The 12,832-nt window shown below is 45.1% G+C and overlaps 1 protein-coding gene across 2 annotated transcripts in view; it reads left to right on the forward strand.

Moving 5' to 3' along the window:
• Window positions 1–12,832, forward strand: part of RMND5A (required for meiotic nuclear division 5 homolog A) — a 72,391-nt gene that overhangs the window by 47,968 nt on the left and 11,591 nt on the right. For both annotated transcript variants that reach the window (XM_055120862.1, XM_055120863.1), the window contains exons 5-6: window positions 11,300–11,466; window positions 12,103–12,268. In XM_055120862.1, coding sequence (XP_054976837.1) covers window positions 11,300–11,466; window positions 12,103–12,268 — 333 coding nt within the window. The remainder of the gene's footprint in view (window positions 1–11,299; window positions 11,467–12,102; window positions 12,269–12,832) is intronic.

A 12,832-nucleotide genomic window follows, 5' to 3' on the forward strand; every position in this document is an offset into this window, starting at 1 on the left:
AACAAATTCAGGTACTGTACCTATGAGGAAAATAAGTGAGAGAGACAGCGGGGGAAGAGGGAGAGAGGAGAGGGAGAAAGGAGGGAGAGAGAGATACTGATTTGCCATAGAGGCAGACTTCGAGGCGGGGGCGGGTTGGGCAGGAGGGAAACTGGGGACATTGGTAGCGGGAAATGTGTACTGGTGAAGGGACAGGTGGTGGAACATTGTGTGACTGAAACCCAATGGTGAACAACTTTGGAACTGTGTATCTCACAGTGATTCAGTTGTTTGTTTGTTTTTTTTTTTAAATGTAGGCCCTGTGATTTACAGAGCTATTGATATAAGTTCGTGCATACAATGTTCAGGACAGCGCCGCCCCCAGAGTCCCTCAGCCCCAACCTTCACCTCCATTCAGTGTCTTCCCCCATCACCCCAAGGTAGGCTCAGGTTATGTCCCCTTGACCATTTGTTACTCCCTGTTGATACCTCACGTGTGAGAGAGATGATCCTCTGTGTCGTCTTCTGACTAACTTCACTGTGAGCTCTATTGGGGTGGAGGTGGTTTTGGGGCACGGGCAGTGGTGCTCAGGGTTTGCTCGAGGCTTCTAGGGACCTTGTGTGGTGGCGGGGATGGGTTGAGCTCGGGTCTATGAGGCAGGTGCTTTTCTTGCCCTACTGGCCCTCTGGCCCTGCGCTAAATTCTGGCTCTGCCTTTCTCTGAAATTTTCAGCACCTGATTCAGTTGCTAATCATATTCCACCAAGTGCATGCCCGTGGAGTAAATGCCACTAATTTCCCCTGGACTTTAGCTTCTTCCCCTAGAACATGGCTCTTCAGAATCCAGAGGAAGAACACACTTGTCAGCCTTTAAAAAGCTGTGGAAGGTTGTAGACAAGTGCGCTATGGGATTTGATGAGGCATTTTTGCTTCAGTATTACCAGAAATAGACAGCTGTTCAGATCGGCAAAACTGAGAGGAAGAGCTCCACAGACTAAAGCTGTCAGTTAGGTTTTTGGGGAGAACAGCTAATGACTATGAAGGTGGAACCTTTGATTTTTTTATTTTAGAATATGAAAATTCTAATTCTGAAGTGAACAATGTGCCAAGTCTTTCTAGAGATCCGACAGCTGGGAGAATGGTTAATGTTTCTATTGGATCATTGTGTAGTCACCTAAGTAGTGTTGTTTTGGAGTCATTTTTCTTTGTTTTGGTTTGTGGTCACACCCCGTGGGTTTCAGGGATCACTTCTGGTGGGGCTTGGGGTATGATAAGGGGAAGACCAAACCAGGTGGGCTGCACGCAAGGCAAGCACTTTACCTGCCGTGTATCGCTCTGGCCCCATTTTGGGAGTCATTTTATCTAAGAGGGCCAAAGGTCTCATTTTAGAACACAGTGTCAGTGACATTACTGAACCTTTCTTTTGGGAGGTGGAGGGGGGATGTCCACAATGTTTCTCAAAACAAACGTTTTATAGTTTAAAAGTGCTCTCATGGTCCTCATAGGAGATTTGGGAACAGATTTTTCTTTTCACATTTAAAGTCACAATGCAATAATAATTTGCATCTTAACTTGCTTAATTGTGGTGTAGTGGTAGTTGGTTTTCTACAACTTAAAAATCAGAAGCCTTCTGCTGCCAGTGCCATTATCCGGAACAGAATGCAGAGTTTGCCGGGCCGCCTGAGCCAGCCTTTGGTGTCTCCGGCTGTGTGTCTTACAGTGGTGCTGGTACAAGTTTCTGCAACTGATTATAAAGGCACAAAACTGGGTGTGCTGGTGTGGTTTGGGGATTTGGTTCTTAATTAAGGTCCTGACTGTCTTTTACCCTTGCTTCTGCTCAGCAAGCCTAGTGCCCAGTATTCAGTGTGAACCTCCTAAACAGGAGCCTCTTAAGGGGGTTAACGAATGGAATCCATTCATTGTCGTATTCTCACACAGTTGGTTCTGTAAAAATCAGAGCAGGCGGCTGTGTGCTGCATTGCTAGTGCTTAGGGATCTCTTCCCTTTTAAATGTTTCATTATTTGGGGGCTGGAGAGATAGGGCAGCAGGTCAGGTGTTTCCCTTGCATGCAGCCAACCTAGATTTGATCCCTGGCACGTTGTATGGTCCCCAGGCCCTTCTAGGGGTGAGCCTGAGCCCTGAGCCAGGAGTAAGCGTGAGCATCCTTGTGTGTGTGGCCCCCTACGAAAAGTATAATAAGTAACTAAATGTTACCGTTAGGAAGAGTGACTTTGGTGATGTGTTCATTCCTTCCTTTGGATGAGGACACACTGAGGAGCCCCTGGGGTGTCTGTGCCAGTCTGTGCTTGGTGCTCAGTGCTCAGCAGTCCCCTCACTTGCTGCCCACAGCCCTTCGAGGTGCCTCATGTACAGGAAGGAGACAGTGTAGGGACGAGGGGCACAGACTGCCCAGAGTCATGCTGCAGGGCTGGGATTTGAGTCCCCGCACGTTGGGTTTGCTCTTAACCTGTGGGGGAAGAGCACTAGAGTGGTGGCTGGCACCAGTAAAGTCACAGGCAAGCTGGTGATTGAGCCTGGGCCTTGAATTTTTAGCCTTTAGTTGATCAGTTTGTGCCTCTGCTGTCACGAAAATGAACTGCTGCAAATCAGATCCTGGCTTCTTTTTGCAAAGACAAGGGATATGCCAGGACTGACTTTGGGTTTCCTGTAGGCATGCCACTAGAAGGAATGCAAGTTGTGATCAGGTTACCTGTGTTTCTTGACCTGCACCTCCCTCCTCCTCCATTCTATACTGAGATTTTATTATTCTCTTTTAATTTCTCATACCAAAGAACAGATGCTTCTGTTCACACACACACACACACACACACACACACACACACACACACACCCATTCCCCACCTTTCATGTTGCATAACTTACTTGGCATAAACTTGTTTTCCCACCCTGGTGTCGTCCTAGTCCTCCCTCTTCTCAAAAAAAGACAGAGAGAGGTAGGGGTCTTGGCAAGAAATAGAAAGCTATTCTTACTATCTTTCTGATTCTTTTCTTTTTATATATAGTCCAGGAGTCTCTTTATTTTTGAACAAACACTTCTCCTGCCATGAATTCACAGGGGATGGGCTCCAGCAGCTCAGGTTCCTTTCGTTGGTCCTTACAAAGTGGGCTTCTCTGGGTGGAGCAGGCTGGCGCTTCAGTTGAACCCAAGTCCCTTTCCCTTTGGCTTCCTTCTTTTTTTGATCATTTTCCTTCACCCGTTTCAGGAAGCTGTCTCGACTTTTAGAGTGCTTAATATGCTCAGTGCGGACATTAATTCTCTTGGCAAGAATCTTGCCCTTGACTTGTTTGTTAATGACAGTGCCAACAGCATGCTGGGTAGCATTGTAGACTCTTCCAGTCTTGCCATGATAACATTAGTGGGGCATTCCTTTTTGGACTGTGCCCATTCCCTTTATGTCTACGATATCACCTTTCTTGTATATATGCATGTTTGTGGCCAAAGGAACAACTCCATGATTTCCTTTTTTTTTTTTTTTTTTTTTTTTGCTTTTTGGGTCACACCTGGCAACGCACAGGGTTACTCCATGATTTCTGAAAGGTCTAGAGAACATATAGCGAGTCCCCCTCCGCTTTCCCTTTGTGTTGGTCATTTGGCGATTTACTGGGTGCTGGCGGTTCTGGCCGAAAGGCTATCTTTCTGATTCTTTAAGATTTGTAGGGGGACTGGAGCAATAGCACAACGGGTAGGGCGTTTGCCTTGCACGCGGCCGACCCGGGTTCGATTCCCAACATCCCATATGGTCCCCTGAGCACCGCCAGGAGTAATTCCTGAGTGCAGAGCCAGGAGTAACCCCTGTGCATTGCCAGGTGTGACCCAAAAAGCAAAAAAAAAAAAAAGATTTGTAGCAGTAGACTAGACATGTCTGGTCTGAACCATGGCAGCAACCCCCCTACACCTCTCCACTGCACTTCCTCAGCCTATTCTCATTCCCGCTGTCGCTGTACCTCTAAAGTCAAGTCTGTCAAATCATTTCCAGGAGTTCCCTCTTGTTTTGCTAACACAGAGTCCAAACAATGGCCCATCAAGATTTACTCATCCGCCTCACATCTCTGACACTCTCCTCGCTCCGCTTTAAGTCTTGTGTCTCACTCTTTCTCAGTGCCCCAGACACGGCGTCATCTCTGTACCTCTGAGTGAACTCCTGGCATCACAGGGTTCCTTTGCTCAGTTTCTTCAGCATTTTGTCCATGTACCACAGTCCTAAAATTTGCTATTTCTGTTCTCTGTGATGTTCTTTAGATCATACTTGCTTTCTTGTCACTGCAGTTTATTAATTTCACTGTTACACAGTATCCCATTGTATGGTCATGTCACTTTATTAATAAATATCTGTATTCTAGTATTTTGGATTTGAGCGATAACATAGCGGGTAGGGCATTTGCCTTGCACGTGGCCAACCCGGGTTCGATTCCTCTCGGAGAGCCCGGCAAGCTACCGAGAGTATCCTACCCGCACGGCAGAGCCTGGCAAGCTACCCGTGATGTATTCAATATGCCAAAAACAGTAACAAGTCTCACAATGGAGATGTTACTGATGCCCACTCGAGCAAATTGATGAACAACGGGGACGACAGTGCTACAGTGCGACAGACTGTAGACAAGCCTTGCTTGGTTCAATTCCTCAAACTGAAACTTTTCCTCATTTTATCATTCTGCTCTTTTCTTGTCTTTATCAAGTTACCTCCTGATCACTTTTTTCTTTTTTCTGTCTCCTTTGGCTTCTCTGTTGAGCCTAGGGTTGTTTATCCCATACAATTCCACTCTGCCCAAATTTTATGTATCGAAGTTTAATATTAATTCCTCAGTAATAATTCATATACCAGGGAGCACAGTGATAGTATAGTGGCCTTGCACATGGCCAGCCCAGGCTCCATCCCCAGCAACACATAAGGTCCCCCAAGCCCTGCCAGGCCCTGAGTGCAGAGCTAGGAGTCAGCGCTGAGCAATACTGGGTGTGGCCCAAGACAAAACAAAAAAATATTCAAAATTCATAGTCCAGTTACTTGCAGTATATTAACTGAGCAATTGCATAAAATACAAACTTCCTGCTGGCTCTTCAGTTCACAGATTACTGCAGAAATAGCAGGTGTGCATCACATCAGAACCCGTCCCTTCACTTGTTTCCAGGGCCATCAGTGATTGGCCACCGCGCCTCTGTTCTCTGTCCCACCCTCTGCAGCGGAGTAGTTGTATTGCCTCCCCATTTCCCATTAAACTCACATGGCATTACAGAAGTGGATGAGTTGTAAGAAGGACTTTCGACGGAAATGAATTGCTAACGTGGCTAGAGTGTGAAGCCTAGTGTGAAGCCAGGATGGGGCCCCCGTGAGTTTGTGCTAAAAAGCATATTGAGAGAAACCCTAGGACTGTGAAAACCAAGGTAAAGTTGGTTCATCACCTTTTCACTGAACTTTTCCTGGGAACAGAAAGTTGCTTTTGATTTAAGTGGAGAATTTGCTCCTACTTTGGGTTGAAGATTGTAAACTGCCAGCAAGCCACCCCCACCTCCCAACCAGTTTGGCTAAGCTTGAGGTCAAGTGTTGAAGTTAGCTGCTTCATTGAAATAAAACATTAATTATAAGGGGATGGAAGAACTTGGCTGCCAGGAAGAGGCGTTCATCATTCTAGAAGTCATTAATTGACTAATGTTAAGCCAGCTGGAGCTTAACATTATCTGCTAATGTAGATAGTAATGCTGCTGTGCAGTCTTTACCCGGATCCCAAAGATGAGTGGAGGCGGGCGTTGCTCTTCTCATCAGGAAGGCCCCCTTAGGAACTTAGACGACGGAAGATGGAGGGCTGTGAAGTGGTCATAAGGGAGAAAAAGATAAGTTCTTTTATTAGGAAAAATAGAAAATGACTTAAAAACCTGTCGCCTAACTCTGGGGTCAAGAAAGTACAAACGTGGGCGCCTCTGCATTATTTTGGGAGTATGAGACAGATATTTCACCTTAGAGTTTAACATGTTTGGAGGAGTGTGTTAAAATAGGGTATGACATTTTAAATCTAGAAAGTGACAGTTTCCAGGAGGGAGAAGCTGAAAAAGGGTTATTCTAGTCTCTTACCTTTTGAAATTGAGATTTAATATAATACCAAGAAGTTAAATGAAGAGTAGTACTTTTGTTTCATATTAGAATGACGAGAAATATGACTTTTAGAAATAGGACAGTTGTGTTCCTGAACTTAGGGTTGGTTCACTTTCTCCCTGCATTGCCCCAGCCCCCCCTTTGTAATGAGTGTCTCGGTTGCCATTACTTGGAGGTAGGCAACAGGAATTGCAACAGTTTTTTACCTGCTACTTTGTAGCCTTGCATATGGCCAAATTACAAAATGTGTAAAAACAGAGATTACATTGTCTAAATGGCCGTTTGTGTTTTTTTTGTTGTTGTTGTTTTGTTTTTTTGTTTTTTTGTTTTTTAACCCAGGATACGCATAGAACTTGACAGGTCTAAATCAGTGACATTACTCTCTTCTTTTTTTTTTTTTTAAGTTTTATTGAATCACCATGAGAAAGTTACAAGCTTTCATGTTTGGGTTACAATCACACAACAATCAAACACCCATCCCTCCACCATTGCACATGTTCCACCACCAAGAATCCCAGTATACCTCCCATTCCACCCCACTCCACCCCCACCCCCACCCCTGGCCTGTGTGGCTGATGATTTTCACTTTACTTTTTACTTTGATTACATTCAATATTTCAACAGAAAACACACTATTATTATTTGGAATTTCCCCCCAACAATCAGACCAGCCGAAAAGGCATCACTTGATAATTTTTTCCATTGCCGAGAATGAAGAGCATATGTTGCAGCCATGCGGTTTTGGATTTCTGGTATTTTAGTAATTAAGTCCAGAGAAATTTCTGCCAGAAGTTGCAAGCTTGTACCTCTGTCTAACATGCTCCAAAAGGTGGCGGTCGCCACGCTGCCGGCGAAAGCAAAGGCCGAGAGAGAAAAACCTTTCCCTTCCCGGGCAGCATGGGGCTGTAGCTTAGTTCGAAGTCTAGAGGCATTTCTGCAAGAAGCCGCTGGGTGCTGAAAGTAGTTAGTGGGCCTCCAGGATCATGGGTGTTCAGGAGCAGAGGAGGCATTCATGTGCGGCCACTAGGGGTCTCATCTGCCATGGTTTTTTTTTTTTTTTTTTTTTTTTATTTAAAGAAATATTTTATTGAACCACCGTGAAAACAAAAAAAATACAAGGCTTTCAGGTTTAAGTCACAGTCAAATACTGATTAAACCACCATCCCTTCACCAGTGCACCCGTTCCACCACCAAGAACCCCAATACACCCCCCTCCCACCTCTCCCCCCATCTAAGTAGCTGATGATATTCCCATTATTCTCTCTATATATTGAGTACATTTCATATTTCCATACAGAACTCACTATTGTTGATTGGAAATTTTCCCCAACAATCAGGCCTGCTGAATAGGCATCATCTAATAATTTCTCTTCCTTGGCAAAGGTGAAGACTTTGAGTCCGCGCGGCCGCTATTGCGGCCGCGCGGTTTTGGGTTTCTAATATTTTAGCTCAGTTCACAGTCAAAATGGATGGCTGCAAGAGTCTGCTCTGGTGCCAAAATGGGTTAGGAGACCTCAGGATCACAGTCAGTAGGCGGGAGGCTCTGCTTCTCGTGCCGCGGCTCTTGGTTCATCTCTGGGCGGAAGGCGCGCCGGGAACACCTCCCCTCCCAGGATCACCTACAGGCTACGTCACTAAAGAAAGTCCTACCTCCTGGTGTAGGGGTCTTAGAGGGTGGCTCTCACCGCGTGGCTGCTGCCGCTGCCGCCATTTTCGCTCAGAAAAATGGGGTGGAGAGGGAAAAAAATCCCTTCCCGGGCTGCACGAGATTGTAGTTCAGTTCGCAGTCAAAATGCATGGCTCAAGCATCCGCTCTGGTGCCAAAATGGGTTAGGAGACCTCAGGATCACAGTCAGTAGGCGGGAGGCTCTGCTTCTCGTGCCGCGGCTCTTGGTTCATCCTGTTTTTTTTTTTTTTTTAAGGCAAGGTGGGGAGTGTGGTTTGGGCCATACTCGGCCGTGCTCTGGGCAGCTCCTGGACTCCTGGTGCAGTGCTCTTAGGTTCCACCCCATGATTATTTCAGGGCCAAGCAGTGCTGGGATCAAACTGGGGCTGGCCCTCTGTTGGCTCTCTAGCCCTATAGCTGGGTTTTCTTTTTTTCTTTTTTCTTTTTGTGGCGATGCACAAGATTACTCCTGTTAGTCCATATGGGATGCTGGGAATCGAACCCGGGTCAGCTGCATGCAAGACAACTGCCCTACCCACTGTACTATTGCTCCAGCCCCATAACTGGATTTTTTAAAAAAAAAATTATTTTATTGAATCACGATGTGGAAAGTTACAAAGTTCTCAGGCTTATGTCTCAGTTATACAATGCTCAAACACCCGTCCTTTCACCAGTGCCCATATTCCACCACCAAAAAACCCCAGTATACCTCCCACCCTCCACCCCCCACCCCCGCCTGCATAACTGATAAATTTCACTTCATTTTCTCTTTACCTTGATTACATTCCATATTTCAACACAAAACTCACTATTGTTGTTGGAGTTTACCCCCAAAAAATATGGCTCTGCTGATAAGGAAGCATTTGATAATTAGTTTTCCATTGATGAGAATAAAGAAATATGAAGTCTATTGTGGCCGCACAGTTTAGGATTTCTATATTTTAGTAATTAAGTTCAGGGAGATTTATGTTGGAAATTGCATCATTTCCTATCCTGGGGCAGCATGGGGCAGAGGTTTAGTTCACAGTCTAGAGACATGGCTGCAAGCACTTGCTGGGACCAGAGTTAGTGTAGCTGGCCTCTGGATCTTGGTCGTTCAGCAGCAAAGCGGCCATACAAAAGTATGGCCACCCGGATCAAATCTCGGCGGAGCTCGAGCCAGTATCGGCCCCAGCCCGAGACTGTCCAAGTGCCCCGCTGTTTCAAGTTCAAAACACATTTTTTTTCCTCCTTCCTGTGCCACCAAGTTCATACCTGCTTAAAAGTCCCATAATATGGCGGATGCCATGCCGCATAGCTGGATTTTTAAGAAAAATAATTTGCTGTTTCTCTGCTAACCCTGAAACTTTTTTTCTTTTTTTTGGGTTTTTGGGTCACACAACGGACAAACCCCCAATTTTCCTAGAGTGGTTTCTATAAAAAATTCTGATGACGATGTTCTGGTTTTTGTTTTTTATTTTATCATGATCCTCCCCCTTTCACATTATTATATTATGAATGTTGATGGAAATTAAGTACATTATTTTCTTTTGCAAATTGACTACTTATGAATTTTCCCCCCTTTTTGGTGGGGGGCAATTTGTGAGTCTACAAGTTCTTGCAAATTTCTAATCAGAAAAAAATCAAATGCTTCAATGTGTTACTAGAAAAACATACTTTTATGAATGAGAACAGGGGATAAGATAAGGTAAACTTTTAGTAAGTGGCCTTAATTTTTCTTGGGGGCTTGGGGATGGCCCCACCCAGCAGTGCTCAAGGCTTGCTCCTGCGTCTGTACTCAGGGATCACTCCTGGTAGGCTTGGGACCAGATGGGGTGCCTGGGATCAAACCTGGGTCAGCCTTGTGCAGGACAAATGCCCTGCTCAGCTATCCTGTCCCTGCAGCCCAGTGGCCTGATTTAAATGTACTTCTTAACTGGAAGTCAAAAAGGAGCCTGGAAAACACGACGCTGACACACTCGATACTTTGAGTTCTGTTGTTTTTGGGCGTCCTTAAAAGTACTTGGTTGGTGGGGCTGGAGAGATAGCACAGCGAGTAGGTTGTTTGCCTTGCACACGGCCAACCTGGGTTCTATTCCCGGCATCCCATATGGTCCCCTGAGCACCGTCAGGGTAATTCCTGAGTGCAGAGCCAGGACTGACCCCTGTGCATCACCAGGTGGGACCCAAAAAGCAAAAAAAAAAAAAAAAAAAAAGCACTTGGTTGCTGTCAGTGTGGCTCACAGGACTTGGTGGTGTAGCTTGACAACTTGGTACCAAGGAAGAGCCAAGGCTTACTTCAGTTTAATTAAATATTTTCAAGTTCCGGGTGATTAGTGTTCTTGAAACATCACTTGATTTGGGCATTCCATTTTGCAGTCATCTGCATCCCAGTCGGGACATGTAATTCCTCCCCTCCTCTTTTTTTTTTTTTTTTGGATTTCAACCTCTTCTCCTATTTCCTACATCTTTAAAAACTCTTCAACTCTTGAGGCTTCAGAGAAGCTTTATGATTTGATTCTAAGATGTGGATGCTTTAGATTCTTCAGATGCAGCATGTTTTGGGAGGAAAGGTTGGAATCAGTGAATGAAATTCTGTGAAGCCTGATTGCTGTCAGTTGATTTTGTTGTGAATAACTGTTACCCCTAGTATTCTGTAGAGGTACTCACGGTCCATATTCATAGCCAGTTGAGATTGTGAATAGTTGAGAATTGGGCTAGGTAGGAATTATGTGGCTGGGAGAAGGTCCAATTAAAGAATGTGATACTGACAGATTCTATATCTTAATATGGTTCAGGACATGAACTTCTTAACACTTGATGGCAAAATTGATTTTGTACTTTTCTGTTTTATCACTCATCTGAACTAGTTGTTCCCACTCATCGTTGTTCCAACTGTTGTTTGTCCTGTAAGAGGACTGAGTCACAGAACCTTGTATCATTGAAAGCAGAATATTTTTTCTCTCATTTGCATAGTGTTTGTCTAAATCTTTTTTATGTAGAGTGTGAGCAAACTAAAACCCACTAAGATTATGTAGCTTTTTCTGCAGGTGAGAACAGAACACTTGGGGTGTAAATGCCCCTATTGACTGTCTTTAATTCCAAAGAAAGTTGCATACAATCTTGAGCCTAACAAATTTAAAAATAGATGGTATAGTGCAGACATGTGGGATTCATTTATAAACTTGGCAGTTTAGCAGGAAAGGAGTAGTGGATCTCAGGAATGGAGAACAAGTGTCACGTCTGACACCTGCTCCACCTTGGCCACATATGCAGATCTATCATGCGAATCATCAGTTTTGTGTCTGTGTGAAATCTTCCTAAGTAACAACAATTATGCCTCTTAATTTTCTCCCCCCTTTCACTGCCTGAAAGACCTCTTCAAGCATAGTTACTGTGATGCTGGCTTGTTTTCAGTCACTGGACCCACAGCTCCGTGTTCCCTCCAGCCGCCACAAGATGGCAGACTAGATCCTTCTGCTGTGTTCCTAGGTTTCCAGTCGTTCTTCCTTTGCCTACCGTCTTTGCTCTTAATGACAGTTAAAATCTGTTGTGCTTTTTCTTTAGGTGGGCGGTATCAAATCGAGAAATGCTCATAGCCCAGAACAGTTCCTTGGAATTTAAGCTACACAGACTTTATTTTATTAGCTTGTTAATGGGCGGTACTACGAATCAGCGAGAGGCACTACAGTACGCTAAAAATTTTCAGCCGTTCGCCCTAAATCATCAAAAAGGTGAGTCTGAAGTCAGATGGGTCATTGTTTGGGACAGGCCTACAACCACGACTTACTAAGTTTACCTTATTTGCTAAGTTTATTCATGTTAGCTAGGAAATGAAGACAGTAGCAGTTGATAGTCGTAGTAAAGGCTCTCTGGTGGACGCTGGACCAGAAGTAGAACTCTCTCCTTTCAACCAAGAGGTCAGAAAGAGATTTGAATTTTTAAGGCTTTCATATTAAACTAAAAGGAGATATGGGAAAGGCATAGCACATATTGCCCTCGCCCTACCCCTCCCGCTGCTGTTACTGCCACAACAAAATGCCTGTGGGTTCTCTGGGGGTGGCACAGGAAACCCCCAGATGTCAGTGCTGGAGTACTGACTAGTTCTTCTTCCTCTCTTCTCTCTCTCTCTCTCTCTCTCTCTCTCTCTCTCTCTCTCTCTCTCTCTCTCTCTCTCTCTCTCTCTGCTAGTCTTTAATTTGGGCAAAGGGGAAATAGAGCTCTTCACTAAGGGCTCTGGCTTTTAAAGGCCTTACTAAATCGTTTTCGGCTTTGCCAGTCGGTCACCTTGCCTTTCTCAGCCCGCTCCCTAGCACTCAGCTCTCGGGCGTGGTCAAGCACACCTCTAAGTTGCTGCTTCTTTTGTCTAGACATCCAGGTTTTGATGGGAAGTCTCGTCTACCTGAGACAAGGGATCGAGAACTCACCGTATGTGCACCTGCTTGATGCCAACCAATGGGCTGACATCTGTGACATCTTCACCCGGGATGCGTGCGCCCTTCTGGGGCTTTCTGTGGAGTCCCCACTCAGCGTCAGGTATGGAAATGAGTCCCTGCTATTACTGCACACATATTGCTCTGAGTTTTGTTAGTGAATTCTGGATGTCCAAAGCTGAGAGAGCCCTTGTCTTTCTGAAGACAAAATGCAGTTGGTATTTTAAAAGATACTGTAAAAACAGTAGTGGGGCTGGAGCCATAGCATGGCAGGTAGGGCGTTTGCCTTGCACGCGGCCAACCCAGGTTCGATCCCCAGCATCCCATAGGGTCCCCTGAGCACTGCCAGGGGTAATTCCTGAGTGCAGAACCTGGAGTAACCCCTGAGCATTGCCGGGTGTGACCCCAAAAAGCAAAAAAATAAGTAAAAATAAAAATAAAAACAGTAGTTGGTTAAGTTGCCAGGTCCTTAGCATAGATTAGGGAAGCAACACCCCCTCCACCTCCCACACCATTTTTATCTTATTTGGAAGTTGCCCACCATGTTGGGGACCTTCGAAGGTTATCATTTACTTGCTTTTATTAATAGTCCACTGGAGCCATTATTGTTCCTTGACACTAATGTCCCTTCTAAAAGCCACCTCTGATTCACAGGCGCTGGGTACTC

This window comes from Sorex araneus, chromosome X (assembly GCF_027595985.1).
Source record: "Sorex araneus isolate mSorAra2 chromosome X, mSorAra2.pri, whole genome shotgun sequence".
NCBI classification, from domain to species: domain Eukaryota; kingdom Metazoa; phylum Chordata; class Mammalia; order Eulipotyphla; family Soricidae; genus Sorex; species Sorex araneus.